The sequence below is a fragment of the Anabrus simplex genome, chromosome 13, assembly GCF_040414725.1.
Source record: "Anabrus simplex isolate iqAnaSimp1 chromosome 13, ASM4041472v1, whole genome shotgun sequence".
NCBI classification, from domain to species: Eukaryota; Metazoa; Arthropoda; class Insecta; order Orthoptera; family Tettigoniidae; genus Anabrus; species Anabrus simplex.
The window spans coordinates 17,419,110-17,443,151 of record NC_090277.1 but is presented as its reverse complement, the minus strand read 5'-3'; the positions used below and the strand labels follow the sequence as shown (position 1 = coordinate 17,443,151).

At 38.6% G+C, this 24,042-nt stretch overlaps 1 protein-coding gene across 2 annotated transcripts in view; it reads right to left on the bottom strand.

Annotated features, from left to right (window-relative positions):
- Positions 1-538: 538 nt before the first annotated feature.
- LOC136884953 (zinc finger protein 271) overlaps positions 539-24,042 on the bottom strand; it is a 54,548-nt gene continuing 31,044 nt past the window's right edge. For both annotated transcript variants that reach the window (XM_067157294.2, XM_068230123.1), the window contains exon 4: positions 539-4,372. In XM_067157294.2, coding sequence (XP_067013395.2) covers positions 3,511-4,372 — 862 coding nt within the window. In that variant the 3' untranslated portion in view covers positions 539-3,510. The remainder of the gene's footprint in view (positions 4,373-24,042) is intronic.

Here is a 24,042-nt window from a genome sequence, read left to right as displayed (position 1 = left end):
CTGATTTCAACAGAACTTGCAGTCTAGACAGCACTGAACAACCTGCTTGCAACTTGGCCACGAGTTTCAGTTTGGGACAGAACAGCAGTGGAGCCACACTGTTTTTAAGGGTGGTCGAGATTCAATGTCAGGCCTCCAGATGGGAGGAAAAGGGATTGGAGAAGATCAGGGGATCATTTTGCTGACTCGAGATTTTCTTCAGGGTTGAAGGGGGGGGGGGGGGGGTCGAACATGGTGTTGGGGATGTTACCTTTTGACACTCAAACTGAGCTCTTATTCACTGAAAATGCTGCTATTTTGTCCACATGCTCCACACATCGGTGAGAACATGGTGCCTATGCTGCTTGATGTATTCAGACTGTGGAGTCAGTAACCTACACAGAACCCCAACCTCAAGCTCTCTACAACCTGGGAACTTTGACAAGTTTTACTGAGGAATGGGAAGCAATTCAGCAAGCATGTTATCTGAGTGACGGGTGATTGAGTGTACAAATGTAACATGTGAAAAAGTGGAAAACAAACTAAAAACTTCTGTACATTCAAATTTCTCAAAAACCATAGTGATTGTAAGGAATTCATTCATTCATTCATTTTCATTTTTAAAGTGAACATTTACATAAAAAAAAGACCTCGCCTTAAAATAAAATTGCCATTAATCTTCAATTACATTATTTTATACAAAATGAAGTCCATGGAAGTCACTAGCAGCTTCAGGCCACACAATGGCTAGGATCCTCTATAATATTGAAGAATGAAGATGATGTTATAGACTGGCATATTTTTAATCCACGGCAGTGAGTAAAAATTAAAATAAATAAGACAATGATAAAACCAATAGTTATGCATTGAAGGTGTCCGGCTGCATGGCTAAATGGTTTGTGTGCTGGCCTTTGGTCACATGTTCAATTCCCGGCAGGGTTGGGAATTTTAACCGCCATTGGTTAATTTTGCTGGCACAGGGGCTGGGTGCATGTGTCGTTTTCATCATCATTTCATCCTCATGGGTGTCAAATCAAAAGACCTGCACCTGGCGAGCTGAACGTGTCTTTGAACACTCCGGGCACTAAAAACCCTACGCCATTTCATTTCGTTTTATGCATGGAAGAGAAATGTGGCCTGTCAGAAACGGATATGACAATGCTGAATATATCTAGAGAAGAAAGATACTGGGAGTGTTCTATAGAGGATGGAATCTGGAGAATAAGAACTAATGAGCTACAAAGATGGTTACAACGGCTTACTCGTGATAAGAATGGGTGAAACTAAACTTCTGAAGAAAAGCATTGGATGAGAGATGGAGCAAGAGAGGTGAAAGTGCATATTTGGATAAGAAGAGCAGCAAGCAGGCCAAGGCTCTCAGAGGGCCGTAGAACCAATGAGTAGGTAAAATATTTTTTAAAATTTTGGTGTAATATAAGTAAAAAGTAAATATTCCGGATACACAAAAACAACCTGCCATACTACAAGAATAAGCAGCAAAAATTGGAGTTCAAATATCATATGAAAAAAAAAAAATTTAAGACCAACATCAAAACTGTGACACACAAAATTATCATCATCATTTTAGAGTTCCAGTTCCCCGGGTACTGTTGGCAAGCTACTTCCATTCTGTGTTATTGAGATGAGTTCAGCTGTCAATGACGTGCTCCAGTGTCCTTCCCCAATCTGCAATGTCCATCTTTACGATTTCCATTCAGTGGGTTCTTGGTCTTCCCGCCATCACTTCTCCTGCCACATGTCTACATTGGCACTAATAGAATCTCCAGAGTGAAGAATTTAAATACCTAAGTGATTGGATTACAGAAATCCATAATATTAAGAATTCAGAAGATGGAAACTGCTTTTCAGCTAACAAAAGGTGTTTACAACAAACAATGCATCTGATGGAACAGCAAGATTCAACCAGAGGCACTATTTACTTCAGAGACCTTCAGTCTGCAACAAAAAGGAACTATAAGAGATTAAGGAATGAAAAATTATGAGAAAAATCTCGAGGTCACAAGTTAAAAATGGAATTCATTACCCTAAACCAAACAGTAAAATATATCAACGTCTTTTCAAAATCGCAGATATGATGTGACTATGGCAAATCCAATATACAGGGCATTTAAAAAAATAGACTCTACCAGACTTCATAAATTTCTGCAAAACAAAGCCATTATAACAAAGTGGTATAAAGTAATGGAAGTAAACCTTATTGAACTACTAGACTGGAATGAAACTAGAATTAGGTTTAATCCAAAAATGGGGATATGAGAACAGTCCTTGAGGATGTGCAAGAGGGAAGGCCGAATCTGGTCCTGACCATTTGTGAAGAACACGAAGGAGGAGGAAGGAAGTAAAGTGTGTCTGGCCAAGGTTTTCTGCTATGGGATGGAGTAGACCGTAACGCGGAGTGTTGGGCGACGCATGGCTTTGGGTGGATGCTCTTCCCTCAGTGGAGGAAGTCAGCAAGCAGCCTCATTGAAACATGGCCTGTAAGAAGTGTCAAAGTGGATCAGAACAAAGATCTAAGGAAGAGGAGCTGGTGTCCAATAAGTTTGTATCTTTTTAAACATCCCAGTGTTATGGCTGGCAGTGTATGTTTTACTGCTGGCGTGCAGATACTCAAGTTTTTCCACAAACACTCTTAAGGGACCTGGACGTAAAAGCCCTATTTCACAAGTTCATATCTCAGAAACTATTTGTTTCAAGAAAACTAGGACAAAATACATGCATAATACCAACAGCTTACAAATAAAAAATTCTTATAACAGTATTATTAAACGTATTATCACATGCAATAATACCAACAGTTCATCAAAAGGGATGCAAATAGCAGCAAGTCACAACTTTGGCTACAGTTTACTTTATGAGTGATACTTTCTTTGTGGAAGATATTACACCACTACCTTCCAAGTAGTTTATACCCAAAAAGTATTTTATTCTATTAAAACAAGGTCTCCAAAATATTTTCTTTTCTCCTCAAAAATCTGGAGATAGTTTGTGTCAAACTAGTTATATTTTACACAAAAATATGCCTTTTGCAAGTCTTCCTAATAGATTTCCAGGCAACTGAGGAAGTGTACCGTGTTTGACTGCTCTAAAAGTTACACCATAAGATTTTAAAAAGTCAGTTTAAGAAATGCAACATGAGAGGAGAGTGGTGCCACTTTTGTTGCAGGAGTACACATAGGAAAGCTTACTTGACAATAATAATCATCACAATCATACTGTCTCAATTACTGTATGCAAGCTTTTAAATTTAATAGCCTGCGTTTTACAGCGTGTGGCTGAGTTGTTTCGTAAACATCAAACAAAGTACTACATTGAGAGCTGAATGGAATTTTTTCCACTTTTCAAAAATCTGACTACCTATGCTGTGTTTGACCCAATAATCTTGAAATACAGAACTCGACAATGTACCAATGAAGGAGCTCGCTTGTTCTATTCAAAGAAGTGAAAAACCAAAATGTGAACTTCCAATACGATTTCACGTCCAGGTGCCTGCCTTAATGAAGTCTCTATAAACTAAATGTGAATGCGAACGTGTTCTAACAATGTGCTCCTGTTCTGGAACGTAGCTCCACACATGTCGCACTGGTTGTTCTTTGTGTTAGTTAAACTCGGAGGGTAGAAGGTGTGAGGATATGTCTGACCGGCAGGAAACCTGGAAGTGTTACGGGTTTTGACCTGAACCACCTTAGGTTCTGGTGCAGGAGATTGGGAGGAACTCTTAATTCTTCTAACGGTCTTCTTTTGACGCTTCCTCTTTGGATTAGATTTCACTACAGGAGGTTTTGTTGCCGTGCCTTTCTTCGCTGCCCCTTTAGCATTGGCAGCCAGCTTGTCGCTATGTTCCACAATGTGAGCACACAATGCTTCATGGTCTGGGAACACTTTCCTACACAACTGGCAACTGTAAGCTTTGTTTTCACTTATCCTTTTCACGGCGTGCACCCAGCGGACGTGTTCCCTGAGGACCACCTTCTGGTTGAATGCGCGACGGCACACGGGACAGGCATGTGGGCGCTCGCCCGTGTGGATGCGCTCGTGTTTGCGCAGAGTGCCGGTGTCGCGGAACGGCTTGCGGCAGTACCGACAACTGTAAGGGCGCTCGCCGGTGTGGATGCGAACGTGGACGACGTATCCCGAGCGACTGGTGAACATCTTCTCGCAGATCTTGCACCAGAACACCGCCAAACGGTGGACACCACGTTGGTGCTCACACAGCACCTGTCGACTCGCAAAACGCTGACCGCACGTTTGGCACTTGAACGCGTTCTCTCCGGAATGTTCCACTCGGCAATGGCCGTCTAATGAAGGCTGGTCCGTAAAGTTGAGGCCACAAACTGAGCAAGCGTAAACTTTATTACGGTGTATCCACATGTGCCTGAAACAAAGAAGGAACCCTGTCAATAATTCATCACGTTTATTTCAGTACAAGATGTAACAAAACTCCCCAGTAAAACTTGAGGAACTGATTCCTTGCATACAGAGAACAGAAGACTGGTCCCAACGTGCATAATTACTGAATTATCAGACTTAATTTACCGTACACTCCCACACATTTTATGGCTACATCTGTTAATATCATATGAAATGTTCAAAATTTATGCCTATGCTTGTCTTCACATTAAATTCTGAATGCTCTAAAAATGCCTTCTGTAGGGCATAAAGTCTAACAGGAAGCCAGAAATCAAGCACGGAGAGTTGCTGCATCATGCACAGCATTAAGAGATAAGAATTTAATATTGTTCCGTGGCAGTATCATCAAAACTTCATATTTTTACCTGTGCATCTTTCAATGCACAGTACTCCCTGAAGTTTTTAGTCCTTCACTATCAGCAACCTACATAATTCTTTATACTTCACAATTTATTTATCTGTGCATTGTTTTACACCTGATGATGACCAAAAATACTGGTCAAAACCGGTACCAAATTTAATTAATAGGAATGTAAACTTACATTTCTTATTTTAATAGTATTGGAAGGTTGAACCATTTTATACTTTCTTTTAACTTATTAGTGTCATCCACAGCAGTCAAATACACCATGTCCGAGGAGCCATCTGGTTCACAACTAAGTATTTTTTATTTTCCACCTAGTCGATACATTAATTGTTTGTTGCTGTTGTTTGAGTCATCAGTCAATAGACTGGTTTGATGCAGCTCTCCATGCCACCCTATCCGGTGCTAACCCTTTCATTTCTACCTAACTATTACATCCTATATCTGCTCTAATCTGCTTGTCATATTCATACCTTGGTCTACCCCTACCATTCTTACCACCTACACATCCCTCAAAAACCAACTGAACAAGTCCTGGGTGTCTTAAGATGTGTCCTAAAATTCTATCTCTTCTTCTCATCAAATTTAGTCAAATCTATCTCCTTTCGCCAATTCGATTCAGTATCTCTTCATTCGTGATTCAATCTATCCATCTCACCTTCAGCATTCTACTGTAACACCACATTTCAATAGCTTCTATTCTCTTTCTTTCTGAGCTAGTTATCATCCATGTTTCACTTCCATACAACGCCACGGTTCACACGAAAGTCTTCAAAAACATCTTTCTAATTCCTATATCAATGTTTGAAGTGAGCAAATTTCTTTTCTTAAGAAAGCTCTTCCTTGCTTGTGCTAATCTGCATTTTATGTCCTCCATACTTCTGCCATCGTTAGTTATTTTACTACCCAAGTACCAATATTCATCTACTTCCTTTAAGACTTCATTTCCTAATCTAATATTTCCTGCATCACCTGCTTTCGTTCTACTGCACTCCATCACTCTTGTTTTGGACTTATTTATTTTCATCTTGTACTCTTTACCCAAGTCTTTGTCCATACCATTCAGCAGCTTCTCGAAATCCTCCGCAGTCTCAGATAAAATAATATCATCGGCAAATCTCAAGATTTTGATTTCCTCTCCCTGGATTGTGATTCCCTTTCCAAATTCCTCTTTGATTTCCTTTACTGCCTGTTCTATGTAAACACTGAAAAGGAGGGGGGGACAAACTGCAGCCTTGCCTCACTCCTTTCTGGATTGCTGCTTCTTTTTCAAAGCCCTCGATTCTTTTCACTGCAGACTGATTTTTATACAGATTGTAGATAATTCTTCGTTCTCGGTATCTGATACCAATCACCTTCAGGATCTTAAATAGCTTAGTCCAATCAACATTATCAAATGCCTTTTCTAGATCTACGAATGCCATGTACGTGGGCTTGTCCTTCTTGATTCGATCCTCTAAATCAGACGTAAAGTCAGGATTGCTTCAAGTGTTCCTACATTTCTTCTGAAGCCAAATTGATCTTTTCCCAACTCAACTTCAACTTGCTTTTCCATTCTTCTGTAAATAATACGTGTTAAAATTTTGCAGACATGGGATACTAAACTAAAGGTGCGATAGTTTTCACACCTGTCAGCACCGGCTTTCTTGGGAATAGGTATAACATTCTGCCGAAAATCGGAAGGGACTTCTCCTGTCTCATACATCTTACACACTAAACGGAATAACCTTGCCATGCTGGTTTCACCTGAGGCATCCAGTAATTCAGAGGGAATGTCATCAATCCAGGTGCCTTGTTCCTATTTAGGTCGCTCACAGCTCTGTCAAACTCTGACCTCAAAATTTGGTCTCCCATTTCATCAGCATCAACAGCCTCTTCTTGTTCCAGAACCAAATTATCTATATCTTCACCTTGATACAACTGTTGGATATGTTCCTGCCATCTATCTGCTTTGTCTTCTTTCCCTAGAAGTGGCTTTCCATCTGAGCTCTTAATATTCATACACCTAGATTTCCTTTCTCCAAATGTTTCCTTGATTTTCCTGTATGCAGCATCTACCTTTCCTAGGACCATACAACTTCGACATCCTTGCGCTTCTCCTTCAGCCAGTCTTCCTTAGCCACCTTGCATTTCTATCCCCTTCATTCTTTAATAGCCTGTATTCTTTTCTGCCCTCTTTGTTTCTAGCATTCTTGTATTTTCGTCGTTCATCAATAAAGTCTAGTATCTCCTGAGTTATCCACTGATTCTTAGTTGATTTTTTCTTCCTTCCTAACATTTCTTCAGCAGCCCTGCCCACTTCATTTTTCATGACTATCCACTATTCCTCTATTGTGTTTCCTTCAGCCTTTTCATTTTGTCCCTTTGCAACATGTTCCTTGAAACAATCCCTCACACTCTTTTCTTTCAACTTGTCTAGCTTCCATCTTTTTGCATTCTTTCCTTTCTTCAATTTCTTCAGCTTCAGATGGCATTTCATGACCAACAAGTTGTGGTCAAAGTCCACGTCTGCTCCTGGGAAAGTTTTGCAATCCAACACCTGGTTTCTGAATCTCTGCCTAATTATAATGAAGTCTATTTGACACCTTCCAGTGTCTCCAGGTCTCGTCCACATATTAAGCCGTCCTTTGTGGTGTTTGAACCAAGTATTGGCAAGGACTAAATTATGATCAGTGCAGAATTCAACCAGCCGACTTCCTCTTTCGTTACTTTGTCCCAATCCGAATACTGCTACTGTATTACCTTCTCTTCCTTGGCCTACCACTGCATTCCAGTCTCCCATCACAATTAGATCCTCGTCACCTTCTACATAATGTATTAAATCTTCTCTCTCTTCATATGTTCTTCCGATTTCCTCATCATCCGCTGAGCTAGTAGGCATATAGACCTGCACTATTGTGGTGGGCATTGGTTTGGTGTCCATCTTGACGACAATAATTCTTTCACTATGCTGGTCGTAGTAGCCTACCCGCTGCACTATTTTCTTATTTTGATAATTCGGTAGTCGCCTGATGAAAAATCCTGTTCTTCCTGCCAACGTACTTCACTTATACCAACTACATTTAACTTTAGTCTATCCATCTCCCTTTTCAGATTATCTAACCAACCACAACGATTCAAACTTCTAACATTCCACGCTCCGACGGGCAGAATGTCAGTACCCATCTTCCTGATGATCGCCCCCTCTCGTGTAGTACCCACCCGGATATCCGAATGGGGGACTGGATTACCTCCGGAATATTTTACCCGGGAGGAAGCCATCATCAGTACATCATTCATACAGAGAGAGCTGCATGTCGTCGGGAGTTAGTTACGGCTGTAGTTTCCCGTTGCTATCAGCCGTGCAACAGTATCAATTAAATTAGTATCTAGCGGGTTCCACCTTTTCAATACAAAATACAATGTTGTTGGATGGTATTTAGAACATTATTTATTACAGAACATGTTTCGGTGTTCAATTTTTGACACCATCATCAGCTGCTCAGAAAGTGCGAAAAAACTTGGCAATCTAAACATTAAACAACATATTGTCATACGTAACTCCTTAATATACAAACAATAGAATATTGCACTAGTTAAATCCTAAAACATCTACAGTAAATTATGCTATATTAAAACTCTATTATGTAACAAGAGAATTCTCGTAAGTCATAAATATAAAATTTCTCGTCTGTTTGATGAGTTGTCTTCACATTCCTTAATGTCTGTGATTTTGTACTATCGTACTATCGAATTCAAATGCGAACTTAAGCTTGAGGATTTAAAATTGTATGCAGTCCATTTGATGTTAAAATGTTCATTTCATGTATATAATGACCACTTAGATGGATTAAAAGCTCGTTATATACAATATGATTGTTAAAACTGGGCCGTCTTCTTAAATTTATTAAGTACAAAAACTTCGTATTTTTAATGCTGTATGCGTGGTTGGAACTGTAATTTCATTTGTCCTACAGTTGTTAGGCGGACATGTCTTCTCAGTTCAGTAGAACCCTGCAATAATGAAACCCAATGTTAAGAGAAAAGCAGGAATATTGATAAAGAAAACTAATTGAATCGAACTATCTAACGATAGAAATCATTTTGAATCAGCAATTATATGAGACTCACCTCAAAGCTACATTCTTGCTCTCTGCATCACAATGGAACCTTTTTCAAAATAAAGTTCAGTTCAAATTATCTAATGTACTTGCAAGTAAACAATTAACATTGGAGAAAAAGCTAGAAAGACTAAGGAAGGAAGCAGAAAAAGGTCGAACCCAATCTTCATCCCCGATTCAAAGGTACAATTTTACACATAACGAAGATTCATTGAAACAGTTTCATACTCCACTCATTAATCCTTCCAATGTCAATTTGAACGAAGAGGAAAGATTTATCCTTGAGAAAGGTCCTAAACATAATTGGCCGACCTTCAATCAAGCTAAAGTAACTTAAAATCTGATTATAGAAACAGAAATCGCACTCGGAAAATTGCCACTCGACTTACAGGATGAAGTCAGAATAGAAGTAAAGAAACAGCTGAACAAAACGGTAAATAATAATAATAATAATAATAATAATAATAATAATAATAATAATAATAATAATAATAATAATAAGTTTGTCATCCCTAAAGATTCTTTCAAGGATAGGAAATAAATATTTGAACTTAAAAAGAAAATAAAAAATGAAGAGCTTATAGTCACTAAAGCAGATAAAGGGAACGTAACCGTTATCATGCATAAAGCTGATTACATCCAAAAAACTTTTTTAATGATGACTCTTTTTCTATTATTAAGAACGACCCGACTCAGTCGCTGCAGAAGCAATTGAAACAAACATTGAAGACATCTTCTTTCCTCTTTAATGAATATGAGAAGCAGAAATTAATTAGCATGAACCCCGGCCTTCCTATCCCTTAAGCGCTGCCAAAAATCCACAAGGCCGGAGTCCCCATTAGGCCAATTATCAATTACAGACCTAGCCCCCTTTATAAATTAGCGCAGTATATTCAAAAATTCTTAAAACAACATTACAGATTCACTGCAAATAAATCCGTAAAGAATGCCGTAGAATTCACTAAAGAATTAATTAAATTTCGATTACAGGATCACCACACTATACATTCTTTTGATATAGTAAATATGTTTCCTAATATCAAAACTAATAAATTGCTCCCCATTACTGCCAAAAATTTGAAAAAATACAGTCACTTAAGCAAGCTTGAAATTGATGAATTCATGACGGTTTTAAAATTGCTGATCAATAACAACTGTTTCACTTTCGACCAGATCATTTATAAACAAAACGGCCTTGCAATGAGGTCTCCGGCCTCAGGAATTTTGGCAGAAATTTATTTAGATTTTCTAGAGGACACACAAATAATTAATAATGAAAAATTCAAGAATGTTCTATTTTGGTCTAGGTATGTAGACGATGCGTTTGTTATCTTGGATGAACGCATAACCAACGCCTCTACGACTCTTAATAATCTTAACACAATAGATACGGATATAAAATTTACTTTAGAATCCGAAATAGAAAACTCCATTAATTATCTAGACCTCAAGATCAATAGACACGCTTCTTCATTTTCTTTTAGTATTTACAGAAAACCCACACAAACTGCAGTTACAATACGTAATGATTCGATACACCCCTTAGCTCATAAATGCGCGACCTATAACAGCTTGGTGAATCGCGCTTTTAGTATACCAATGTCCAAACAAAACTTGGACAAGGAACTGAACATCATTCGAGCTATGGCTAAAGTTAATGGTTTTAAAGAGAATTTTATAGAACGAATAATAAGCAAATTCAAATATCGCCCTCACACGAGTCTGATGAAAAATAAAATAGAAGCAAAGGAAATTGCAACCTTCACATTTAATAAAGATGTATACAGAATTACAAATATTTTCAGGAAACATAACATTAGGATCGCATTAGAGACAGATAATAGAAGTACAACAGTTTTACATAATGTTTCGGTTGTCAACAAAGTCAATCCATATTCTAAATCAGGGGTATATAGGTTCGAATGTAGGGACTGTGGAAGTGGATACATAGGGTAAACTGGGCGTAGCTTTAATGTCAGGTATCAGGAACACCTTAACGCTGTAAAATATCACCGATTCTCAGCGGTAGGCCAGCATATCCATGAGTACAAACATAAATTCACAGACATAGATAAAGACCTCGAGATCATGGAAACACTGTCTAAGGGACAGAAGCTTGACATTACGGAGGCATGTCTAATACATCTAGACCAATACTATAACGCTAACCTGAATTTGAATGAAATTTCGGAAAAACCCAAGATTTTATTTGATTGTTTGATTCTATTACTTAACAAGTTAAAAATTCCAGAAAATTCGAGCGTATTCCGAACTCTACATAACTTTGCTTACCATTGTCTTCGTCCACAACGCCCCCCCGGACACTCTCCCAAAAAGTTCGACGTTCTAGAAACTTCCCCTTTGCCGCCCCTACTTCTCCTTTCCTGCGCTTCATCACAGAGCACAAGATACTAGCAGACACACTCATCGCGCCGCAGCCGTCACGCGAATTACACAGATTTAGAGGTGAGTCAGCCGTATCAACAGTTAGATTCAATTAGTTTTCTCTATCAATATTCCTGCTTTTCTCTTAACATTGGGTTTCATTATTGCAGGGTTCTACTGAACTGAGAAGACATGTCCGCCTAACAACTGTAGGACAAATGAAATTACAGTTCCAACCACGCATACAGCATTAAAAATACGAAGTTTTTGTACTTAATAAATTTAAGAAGACGGCCCAGTTTTAACAATCATATTGTATATAACGAGCTTTTAATCCATCTAAGTGGTCATTATATACATGAAATGAACATTTTAACATCAAATGGACTGCATACAATTTTAAATCCTCAAGCTTAAGTTCGCATTTGAATTCGATAGTACGATAGTACAAAATCACAGACATTAAGGAATGTGAAGACAACTCATCAAAAAGACGAGAAATTTTATATTTATGACTTACGAGAATTCTCTAGTTACATAATAGAGTTCTAATATAGCATAATTTACTGTAGATGTTTTAGGATTTAACTAGTGCAATATTCTATTGTTTGTATATTAAGGAGTTACGTATGACAATATGTTGTTTAATGTTTAGATTGCCAAGTTTTTTCGCACTTTCTGAGCAGCTGATGATGGTGTCAAAAATTGAACACCGAAACATGTTCTGTAATAAATAATGTTGTAAATACCATCCAACAACATTGTATTTTGTATTGAAAAGGTGGAACCCGCTAGATTCTAATTTAATTGTGATCTCAGTTCAATACGGACCAAAAGATGAAGTTCCTTACGTTTAACAGCAGTATCAACACAGCTAAGCCATGTTGAGTATTATTACGAGGCCATATCAGTCAATCATTCAGACTGCTGCCCTTGCTACTTACGAAAGCCTGCTACCCCCCTTTCAATTATGTATCGACAAGGTAGAAAATAAAAAATAGTTAGTTGTGAATCTGTCATTTAATCTTCTTATATTAATTTTAAGGACACTTCCTCTCAAGCATCGGTACTTTGTCTATATATGAATTTTTCATTTAAACAGTGTTATTTGGCTGAAGATGTTAATAATCTACGAAACATGTACTACTATTAACCAATAAGTTGCCTTAAGCAATTAATGTATCGACAAGGTAGAAAATAAAAAATAGTTGGGAGTCTGTTAAAGTGTGATACGGACCATGAAGCTGATTTTATGTGAGCCATCTGGTGACGAATGAACGTACCATTTCCACTTCTATTCAGTAACGTCTAAATTTAAAGCTCATTGTTTTAACTGACTTTCTTGAGGACAGTAGAGATTTTCTTCTGATGACGCAGAGCATAGTTCTCTGCGTTCTTGACACGGCATAAGCCCAAAGCCGATATCACGACTATAAGTATGGGCCGTGAAAGCATCAATGGCAACATTAAAAACCTCTATTCAGCAAATTAAGGAGGAAGAAGTCTATTCTTCTTTCTTCTTTACGCTTTCTGCTGGCAGGGACCATACCATCATTCCCAACTGTGTGAAGTTAAAGCACACGTTAAATACTCTGAAGGCCAGGAGAATATATCAACGTGCTAGCAAGGCTCGTGATAGAGAGAGTGCATTACAGGCGTAAGGAACTGGACTCAGTCTCCCGAGAGTTGTTTTGTTTACACCTGCTATTAAGCAACACACTCTCGCAGGAATTGTGGTTGTCTTTCGATCGCATTACTGCTATAGAAGCTGAACGCAAATTCAACCAGGTGTCATTCAGACAGAAATCAAAGTTCCTCCGACTAGCTCAGAAACAGGCGGTCTCTCGTACAAACCCGGATGCTAGTAAAACTGTCGTCAATCTTTTCAAGAAATCCTTGGACGAGAACCAAACGGCAGTTCTAACTAGGGGTCTTAATTTCGCTGTTGCTCCCTCTAAAATTTCCACTGAGGAGTTAATTACTTCCATTGAGGCAGCCATCCACAAACTACCTACGGATGAGGCCGAGGAGTTAAGGTAGAAATGTGTGAGACTCATAAGGTATGTTGTTATACACGCGCCCAATTTAACTAGAGGCGAGAGAAGAGCTCTGAAGGAACTTAGAGATGATTCTGAACTGACCATTCTCTCAGCTGATAAGGGTAATGCGACGGTGGTTATGGACACTGCCGAGTATAAAAATAAGATCTCGGCTATATTTTCAGAGCCTGTTTACCGACTGAGCTCACCCGACCCTACCACTTATGTGTCCAATGCTACCGTGAAGCTCTTAAGGCAATCTTCAATCCCAAAAGAGGAGGCTAAACATCTGTCCCCGGGGGACGCTGTGCCACCTAGATTATGTGGACTTCTTAAGATCCATAAAAAACATGTTCCCCTCAGACCTATTGTTAGTACGATAGGTTCTCCTACGCATGCTCTGGCTAAATACCTAAGCAAATTGCTTCAGTAACACATAGGATTTACTGAATCATACGTCAGGGATTCTTGGTATTTCATTAACAAGCTGTCAACAATAACCCTTCAACCTAATGCACTTTTGGTGAGTTTCAATGTGGAGTCCTTGTTCACTAAAGTGCCGATTGACACGGTCATGTCTCTCATTGAACATCTGTTCCCTGAGGACATTACTAAGCTATTTTACCACTGCACGACTTCCAGCTAATTCTTGTGCAGTGGAAATTTTTACGAACAGACGGACGGAGTGGCTATGGGAAGTCCACTTGTAGTGGCCAATTTCTTTATGGAACATTTTGAGGAGGAGGCTATTGCTTCGGCGCCTGTCAAACCTATGATATGGTGGAGGTTTGTTGATGATACATTTGTGGTCTGGACAGTAGGTCCTGAGAAAATTCATCTATTTCTAAACCACCTAAAATCAGCAACATCTTTCAATTAAATTCGCTATGGAGATGGAGTTGGACGAATGCCTTCATTTCTTGGATGTTCTAGTAAGAAAGAAACCAGACAGCTCCTTGGGACATGCTGTCTATTGTAAGCCTACCCACACAAATCGTTATCTTCATGCAGATTCTCACCACCATCCAGCACAAAAACAAGGCATTCTCACGACACTCACCAAGGGGGCAAGACGAATTTGTGAGCCATTGCATATCCAGGTGGAGATGGACACACACAGAGTCATGTTCAAGGGTAATGGTTACAGCGATTTACAGATTCATAGAGTCCTACATCCCAGAGAAATGACCAAGCAAAGCTCACAGAAGGAAGAAGTGAAGGGAACTGCCCACCTGCCTTACATTTGTAACACCACAGATCGAATTGCCAAGGTCCTCCGCAAACACAATATAATAAAAGTGTTTGGCACGTCACTAAAATTGCTCACAGTCTGAGTAAAACCAAGGACAAACTGTCCCCACTTTTACATCTTGGGGTATACGAAATTTCCTGTACTTGCAGTAAGGTATACATTGGCCATACATGCCGGTCCATTGGTACTTGTATCAAGGAGCATGAACATAATATTCGTTTCAACCAGCCACGCTCTATCTTCAGGTCATGATGTCATGTTCCAAGATACTCGAGCTCTTACTCACACAAGACACTACAGGTCCAGGATTACACACGAAGCTGCGGAAATACGTACAAATCCTAACAATTTCAAGAGGGACACCGGCTATCAATTAAGTAATATCTGGTTGCCAGCCATTAAGGCTTTACGTAGGTAGATCCCTTCCCTGTCCCTTCACTATTGTTATTTCATTTCGGTGTTTCCAAATTCGCACGTTCCTCATCACCAGACGTTTCGTTCCAGACTTGTATCAATGTCATACCTTCACATATGCGTACGCCTGTTATGTTATGTGACCCTCTCAGACTGATTCTGATGGTTCCGCCAGCTTCCGCTTTGAACGCTAGCGCAGTACCGCGTCCGAGGAGCCATCTGGTGACAAATGAACGTACCATTTCCACTTCTATTGGGTAATGTCGCAATTTAAAGCCCATTGTTTTACAAGCCTTTCTCGAGGACAGTAGAGATTTTCTTCTGATGACGCAGAGCATAGTTCTCTGCAAAACGTAAAGAATATCACCTTATTTTCTTGACACGGCGTAAGCCCGAAAGCCTATATCATGTCTACACTGAAGACTTGAGTACCCCCAAAGGAAAACGTCCGGTGGTTTTAAATCCGCAACGCATAGAGGTTCGTCCAGCTCTACCAACCCAGTATTCACATAATGTGCCTGTGAGCACAAAAACCGAAATGTGTGGGAGCACCGTCATTTATGAGACTTTAAACAAACTTATCAGATACGGATACTTACCAGTGGGACTACAGGATTCCTTTGTGGATGTTCGAAGTTTACAGGAATTAAAACGTGATGGACTGCACTCTCTATTATACAAACAGATAACTCAGCAATTATGCATTTCCAACCCATATTATTGTTCAAAGAGCTTTATTCTGATTTCTAATTATGTAAAAACTTATAAGTCTTCTGAAGGAAATTGCAGGATATTTATTTTGCCTTAAAAGTCGCATTTCGGACCTTTCCGGGATATTGGTCTTATTTCTGATTAATTATATAAAGTCATATTCCATAGCATTTTGTGTTGCTGGTACACACCAAGAGAAGCGAGTTGGCTGTCATCATGGATCAACGCCAAAGTCGGCAGAGGAATGGTAGAAGACATGTCTGGGGAGTAGGGCCTTGGGGGAGAACGAGTGGGGGCATTACCCTATTCAACTTTTTCGCAGAGGATTTTGCTGTCATGAATGCCTAGTTCAAACTACCACCTAGAAGACTTTATGTTAGTGATGCGACGAGTCGAATATTTCAACTCATTTAACTTGAGTCAAACATGTATCCGAGCCAACTCGAGTGATTTTCTGTTCTAAGTCGAGTAAAGAAATCAACGGATGTCCAGATGAATCATGGCTGAGGCCTCACTCGCTGACGCGCTCCCGAGTCATCCGAGTCAGAAACACGAACTCACCCAAATCATCCAGAGTGCTTTCTGTCCACTGACTGAATTGACTGATTGATTTTTAATAAATGCTAGGAAGAGGATTCAAGTTCAACTATCGAGTATTCATACAATTATAAAGATAATAGTTGTTTACTTTTGCATCCCATCTCATTCATGGCATAGAGATGGTAGCCAACTCGAGTTGTCAGAGTTTCCAAATGCGATGAGTTGACAAAGTATTCGACTCGTCATTTGCTACACGAGGGCAAAGATACGACATGTCCCGAATAGCCCCAAGTTCGCCTGAGTGCTTTCTGTTCTTTGATAGATTTCAAACCTAAGCAAGAAACCGGACATAGTATTAACTTTATTTTTACAAATTCTTAAGCCTTTTTCCTTTAGCTTTAGTGTAATGTGTCACAGAATTTGTTTTCTTTACAAAGGATTGAGACTACCAGTATTATTTGGTTCACATTTGAGAAGAACTCAATATTTCAGTTTCCTTATTTATTAATGTTTTCTTCAGCTGCCAGCTAGTGTTAATTTAACAAGTATGTGATTTCTGGTAGAAAATACAGTACTGTACTACTATGAATACAACTGTCCTCGTTTTCATGCCTCAAATGTGCAACCCACACAGTCTTAAGATAGTTTCAAGTAAACTCTGCGCACACAGAAAGCACTTGGGTTCCTTCACTTGCCTCTTTTACGAGACATAATGATGACCTCGGTACATCGTCTCGCTCTCCCTGCCCGACTCGTCACATCGCTACTGTATGTATGGAAATCAGAAACCAAATTAATTTCATTTCGATCTTGGATGGACCACGTGAGTGGCATCATAGTCCTGCAGCGGATTGGCCACACTGATCAAAATTGTGAAGAAATGGAAATTACAATAATTCAGACATGTCATGTGCAATGAGTAGAAATACTGAAGACTCCAGCTCATCATACAAGGCAAAATAATCACAAAAGGAGGCCCTGGATGCTGTTTGGATCTCCTGGACGAAAAACCTGTCAATAGTTTGAACTGTCAACTGCTGAGCTGTTCCGAAGATCTATGAAGAAAACTACAATAGGCCCGATGATCGCCAACATCTGGACTGGATAAGCCATGAGTAAACAAAGAAAACTTTATAGTCCCCCCCTAGTGGCTCAAGTTGGGATCCTCCTTAAACAAATTCACACCACTGGCACTTTCTTGCTACTTTCTTCACAGCTAATCAAGTCCAAAGCCGATGGAGCAAGGATGGTCTAGTCTGGGCATGCATGTTTGCGGCAGATGTGTGAAATAAAAAATACTTAGTTGTGAATCTGTGTAAGTGCGATACGGACCATGAAGCTGATTTTAAGATGTGTGACTGTCGTTTTCATGAGACTCTGTGACTACTCAAGAATTTGACCCTGCATCTATGTCTGGGCAGGCCTATTTAGCATCACCACTGTCCACCCCAAGTGGGAAAGGTCCTAGAAAATGTAGGCTAAACATCAGAAGTCATCCTTTTGACTACCTGGGCAGGCGCATATGCAGTTGAATATGAAAGATTAACATGTATCTTGGCACGTCAGAACGTTACTTGATAACAACAACAGGGACAGACAGGAGCTGGCTAAACTAACATAGATCAAATTAAAGGAAGATTATTGAGTCTGGATCGGGCTATACCACCGTTTGGAAAGGGAAGCAGTATGAGGAGAACCGTATTCATGGAGTTGGACTTGCAGTTAAGATGAAACTGGTAAATTATCATCAGTTTCGAGACCCTACAGAAGCTTCATAAACCAACTGAAACAAACCTTAAAGATGACAGAAACTCACAAACCGGGGAAGCACCCACTGAGGACTGAATACTTTGACGGCAAACTATCAACACTTCAAACAAGAACGCTGCAGACATGAAGATTTGAAGTGACAGGAACGCAAACTTGGCCAAATCCAACTAAGATCTCCCGCGTCCCTAAGCTGCACAATGTGTGGACGTATGTTCTACTCGAGAATTGACCTGTACAACTACCGGAAGTTTAAACACAAACTACTGTGAATTTGAAGCAAGCTTTTAGCCAGGAAAATTGTATGCTCAAAAATGAGTAACCGTAGTGAGGACACACTGAAGATTTTCGATGACACAAGGGCTAGGATTGGGAAGGAAGCGGCCATGGCCTTGATGAAGGTACAGCCTAAGCATCGCATCTGCTTGGTGTGAAAATGGGAAACAAAGTAAAACCATCCTCAGTGCTGCCAACGATGGGATTTGAACCCGAATGCAATTTCAAAGCTATGCGAAGGAGAAAAATAAGGAGAGGGTAATTGAACTAACCCTTCAAGTGTTCTTGGTTTAAGACCGCAACTTCAGTCTTTCAGTGTAATTTCAATGTACCTAAAGGAAAGTGTTCAGAGAATGCAAAACTAAGGCAATTCGTCCAAGAACTTGGGGAACAGATATTTAATAGGATGCTGGTGTTTTATAATGTAAATAAACTCTACGAAGTTACGGCATTGGCTCAAATTGGTTTTTTATGTGCAACAACACTGTGATACCAGTAAGATTTTCCATTGCAGAGATGACGCAGCGTCTGCTTTTTGAGGGAGATTCTTCTTCTTCTTAGATAACATTTCGGAATTCTGTACATGTCTGCATGATGATGGTACGGTATTTCCAATATTCCTACTTAAAAAATGTAAATAGTGCCAGTTTCCGATCCTTTTTAGAGGAGTACATCAGTCAGCCAATTCATAATGAATCAACACTTTATATTTTTCGGAGGACAAAACTACTGATACAGATGGGAGATACGTAGCTAACGATATTATTGGTGTAATGAAAGAGGACTGGGATTCTCTGAACATATCATGAGGATGCAGGATTCGAGACTTCTGAAACAACTAGTACAACACAATCACGTCTCAAAAAATACCTTAACTGGATGTAAATGGATCAGAGAAGTATGAGAGGATCTGAAGGAAATAGGCCTTACAACAGGAGACACCACAAATAAGATGAAACTGAATACAAACCTCCGCTTTACCCTTACACAAAACAAACCAACGACATACATATTTTCATATCGTAATTTATAATCTTCATTTCCGTATTGATGAATTACACAATTAGAAATAGGAAAGGATTTCCACTTATTATGCTACAGGACCGGTTTTGACCCCTTACATAAGGTCATCTTCAGCTGAACTATACATTCATATCTATGTGATGAAGCTATGATTAAGATTGTATTGTCTAAGGAATGCCATATGATAAACATTTGGTCACATCCAAATGGGGCATGTCGTAACGTGAACTGGCGTATATGTCACTATGTGCAACAATGCAATTGTATGTCTAAAATAATATGTTTAAGGTCTTAAAATTAGTTTATAAAACACATCTCTACTTAAAACTAACTTATAATATATAAGATGTAGTACACAACAAGCTCGCATATCAAACACAACTCAGCCACACCAACAACAATAAATATAACATCACTGCACAGCTACAAATGGGAAGGGAGCCACTACTTTGAACCCAATGTCACTCAAATTTTATGGACGTCACAGGACAACATGATTTGATTTTAACATAAGGCAACAGATTCAACACACAGCAGAGCTGAACATATTTTAGCCTAAATTCTATCCATACGTCTGGCACCCTTTTAAAATTGGAAAGTGTTTTATTCTATGTATATACATGAAAACAAAATCTTTTACTCATACAATTTTACAAGCAAATCATATCATTTAAACTCCAGGAACAGCAACCAAGTGTACAACTATGTAAATAAGACTTGAACACAGAAGTCAACAGATGAATTGAACAACACGCAAGACACGAACGTTCATGTGCAAGAAGTGTTCCTATATATTATATTCATCTTATATATAAAAGTTAGTTTTAAGTAGAGATGTGTTTTATACTAATTTTAAGACCTTAAACATATTATTTTAGACATACAATTGCATTGTTGCACATAGTGACATATACACCTGTTCACGTTACGACATGCCCCATTTGGATGTGACCAAATGTTTATTATCATATGGCATTCCTTAGACAATACAATCTTAATCATAGCTTCATCACATAGATATGAATGTATAGTTCAGCTGAAGATGACCTTATGTAAGGGGTCGACACCGGTCCTGTAGCAATAAACAAGTATTGATAGGTGGAAATCCTTTCCTATTTCTAATTGTCTAATACATATTTTCAACCGAGGAAAGGGCACAAAGATCGGCGCGTCTGAAGAAGTACTGGGAGGACCGCAAAGTCCGAACAATCCCTTCAAAGAGACTGACTATGCGGTCTTAAAACAAGAGGAGGAAGAAGAAGAAGAAGAAGAAGAAGAAGAAAGAAAAAAAAAGAGGACTGGCCTAGTGAAGTATTTCTTAGTTCTGGGGAATTTAAAGCATTCTGCCATTGCAGTATTGTATCTTATAATAACCACTGTACACACTTCTTAAGTGCTTTTATATGTTTCTGGTTATGATGAGACAAGGTATTTCAAGATTAATTTTTCATACGACTTTTAGTGTTTTATTAACTTTATATTTTATGTTTAAGGTTTATTATTATCACGATAAAAATCTTATCATATAATTTACAGTATACAAATAGAGTGAAGATAACTGTTTACGATAATGAACATAGAAAGAGCCACCATGACAGAAACACAATTACTTCACTTTCAATAAGAAAATATATAGACAAGAAGGCCTGCCAATGGGTGCTCCCGCTTCGGGCATTTTAGCCAATATTTATCCTGATTACCTCGAACATACCAAAATAATAGGACAAATAGAAGGTCTCAATTTATGGATACGCTTTGTAGACGACACTTTTGCCGTAATAGATCGAATAGAGAATAACAGTGACGATATCCTCAATAAATTAAATACACTTGATTCTAGAATAAAGTTTACAGTAGAAAAAGAAGAAAAAGAAAGCTCCATAAATTTTTAGACATAAATATAACACGGAAAAAGGAAGAGAGTGTCTTCAAGATACACAGAAAACCCACTTTTACTCCCATGACAATAAAGAACAACTCATTGCACCCGGAATCGCAAAAAAGGTCAGCTTATTACAGTTACATTTATAGAGCGTTTAATATACCCCTTACATACACAGAAAGAGAAAAAGAACTGCTCTTTATTCGCAAACAAGCCCAATACAACGGTTTTGAACTAAAAATAATAAACAAAATAATTGGTAAATTCAAACAGAAATTACAAACTAATCTAACACCCGAAACAAAAAAGAAAGACAAATACGCCAAGTTCACGTTCAATAACCCTAACTTACACACAGTAACCAATTTGTTTAGAAAATATAATTATAAGATCGCATATTCAACCAGCAACAACACAAAGCATAAATTATTTAATTACAATAGTGTTAATTCCATAGGAAAAAACATTCTGAATCAGGAGTTTACATTGAAGTGTCATCAATGTGAAAAAGTTATGTCGGACAAACAGGGCGCAGTTTTACTGTAAGATACCAAGAGCATGTCAATGCTGAAAGACATAAAAAAAATTCCGCGATGGGCCATTCACATGAGTTCAACCGGACATCAGTTCACAACCATAGAGCAGGATTTAACTATATTGCATAAAATAAACAAAGGAGCTCTCCTAAATACATTAGAAAATCTATACATTTATTTAGAACAAAAAAGCAATCAGGACAATAACCTGAATGAAACAATTGACAATAGAAACCCTATGTTTGAAGGGATATTATCAAGTCTTGAAACTTTAGGCAAAAGACACGATACAAATAGTAAAAGGATAAATAAGACCGAGCCTCCGCCATTTTGTACATCCCCTCTCCCCACCCATTCTAAACTTGAAGCCGTGACAGTAAGCGACACGCCCCCTCCCCTCTCCGCAGCCTTGCTTCCCCGAAAGGAGCAAACAACGGAACGCACACACCATAACTATACTAGACGTAAAGCAGCATCAAACGTCCCTCCAGGGTCACAGTAGAATTGGAGTCTAACAATAGCACGGTAAAGAACTTTTTTATACATTTAGTTATTATGTAAAGACACATGTTTTCAAACAAATTCCCATTTCCTTATTTTATTTCATTTCAGAAATTAAGACGAAGCTCCCTTCCCAAAAATTGATCAGCAATCAGCTTCAGAGTTCCGCATTAGACTCAATCAAAGGCACTTTAAGCAAACTCATAATATGTAACAACTTACCTGGAAGGAACGGAAGAAAAAACATTCAACAATTTGAATAGTGTCACGAAGACAAACATTTTTAAATCTTTTTAACCGCAAACAGACATTTTTAATGTAACAAAATGAAATTTTTTTTTAACAACTATTCAAATGAATAGACATAGTTTTTAAGCTGACCAACTATGTAATCATCCGTTCTCATATCATTAACACACTAACCCCTACATTGTTTTTCATATCATTTAATTTAATTTGTATTTTAGTAGTTTTTAAGAGTATCAATGTACCTGCAAATTAACGTGTTTAAAATCTTAGTAATTCATCTAAGCTTTAATAACAGCTGAGGATGTTCCTAAGTAGGAACGAAACATGTACTGTTGACAAATAAAAATTTGCTAACAGGCAAAAAAAGTATCAAAACGGTGGAAGAATTTTAATACTGTAAATCTTAATGTTTATCTTTTGTGTTCATAACCTTTGTTACTGACACAGTGCAACCCTCTATCCTGCATGCTGCTGCTATCTAGCGAGTAAAACCTGAAACTACTACTGAGCCCTTAGCAGCACGCAGTGGATTTTCCTGCAAGAGGGCGTGCACGCTCTTAAGGTACAACTTGTTTAAGCTTCGTCTTATGCTTTAACATTTTATTTTTCAGGGTTGAAATGTCTTAAGAGAAAGTAAAATCGAAAGCTTCTTTTCACCGAAGCCGTTTTGAATGATTGCTGGGAAAGCCTAAAGAAAGGAGAGAGTAAAAGAAAAATAGCTGAATCACTTGGAGCTCTAAGTACACGCTTGAGGTTAAAAAGAGTTTATTTAAATTTGTATCTGCTTTATTTTATTTCTTAAACGTCCAAATTTCGTAGGAAATTCACCAATCCGTTGTATTTTCAGGACACCGTTCCGACATCTCTCGGAATAATGAAGCCAATATTCAGCCCCGATCAGGAGCAGATGTTACTAGAGCATGTGCCAGGTTTTATGGCATAACAAGTAAGCAGCCTTTCAATTCTCAAACAGCAAGAACATCGCCAACAATTTCAAAGAGAAGAGAAAAATGGCTGTAAAAAACTGGGTCAATGGGTTTTGCAAGGGAAACCATCTCACACTTCGCGCTCCCGAGAAGTGCAGTCTACGTAGAGCCATAGGGTTCAATAAAGTACAATGCCGGAAATTTTTCAGTAATTTGAAGACAGTAATTGAAGAGAAACAGTTCCCTCCCCACAGGATATTCAACATGGATGAGAGTACCATTTCCACTGTCCCTAACCACATTTGAAAAGTTATTTCGCCAAAAGGAAAGCGGCATGTTGCAAAGGTTGTTTCAGCTGAAAGGGGTCAAACAGTAACACTGGTATTTTCGTTCCTCCTGCGATCATCTTCCCCCAAAAGAGAATGAATGTTTAACTGTACCAAGATGTCCCAGAAAGGACCTTGCCATTATGTCAGACTCTAGTGCTTATTATGGACAACCATAACTCGCACTGTAGTTTGGATGCAGTTATTATCTGTAGGGAAAAGTTCATTACATTACTCACACTTCCTCCACATACTGCAACTCCTTGACAAAGGATTTTTCGGACCCTTAAAATCAACTTTTTCATCTGAATGTGAGAAGTGGACGTTCAATCACTCTAAAGGAT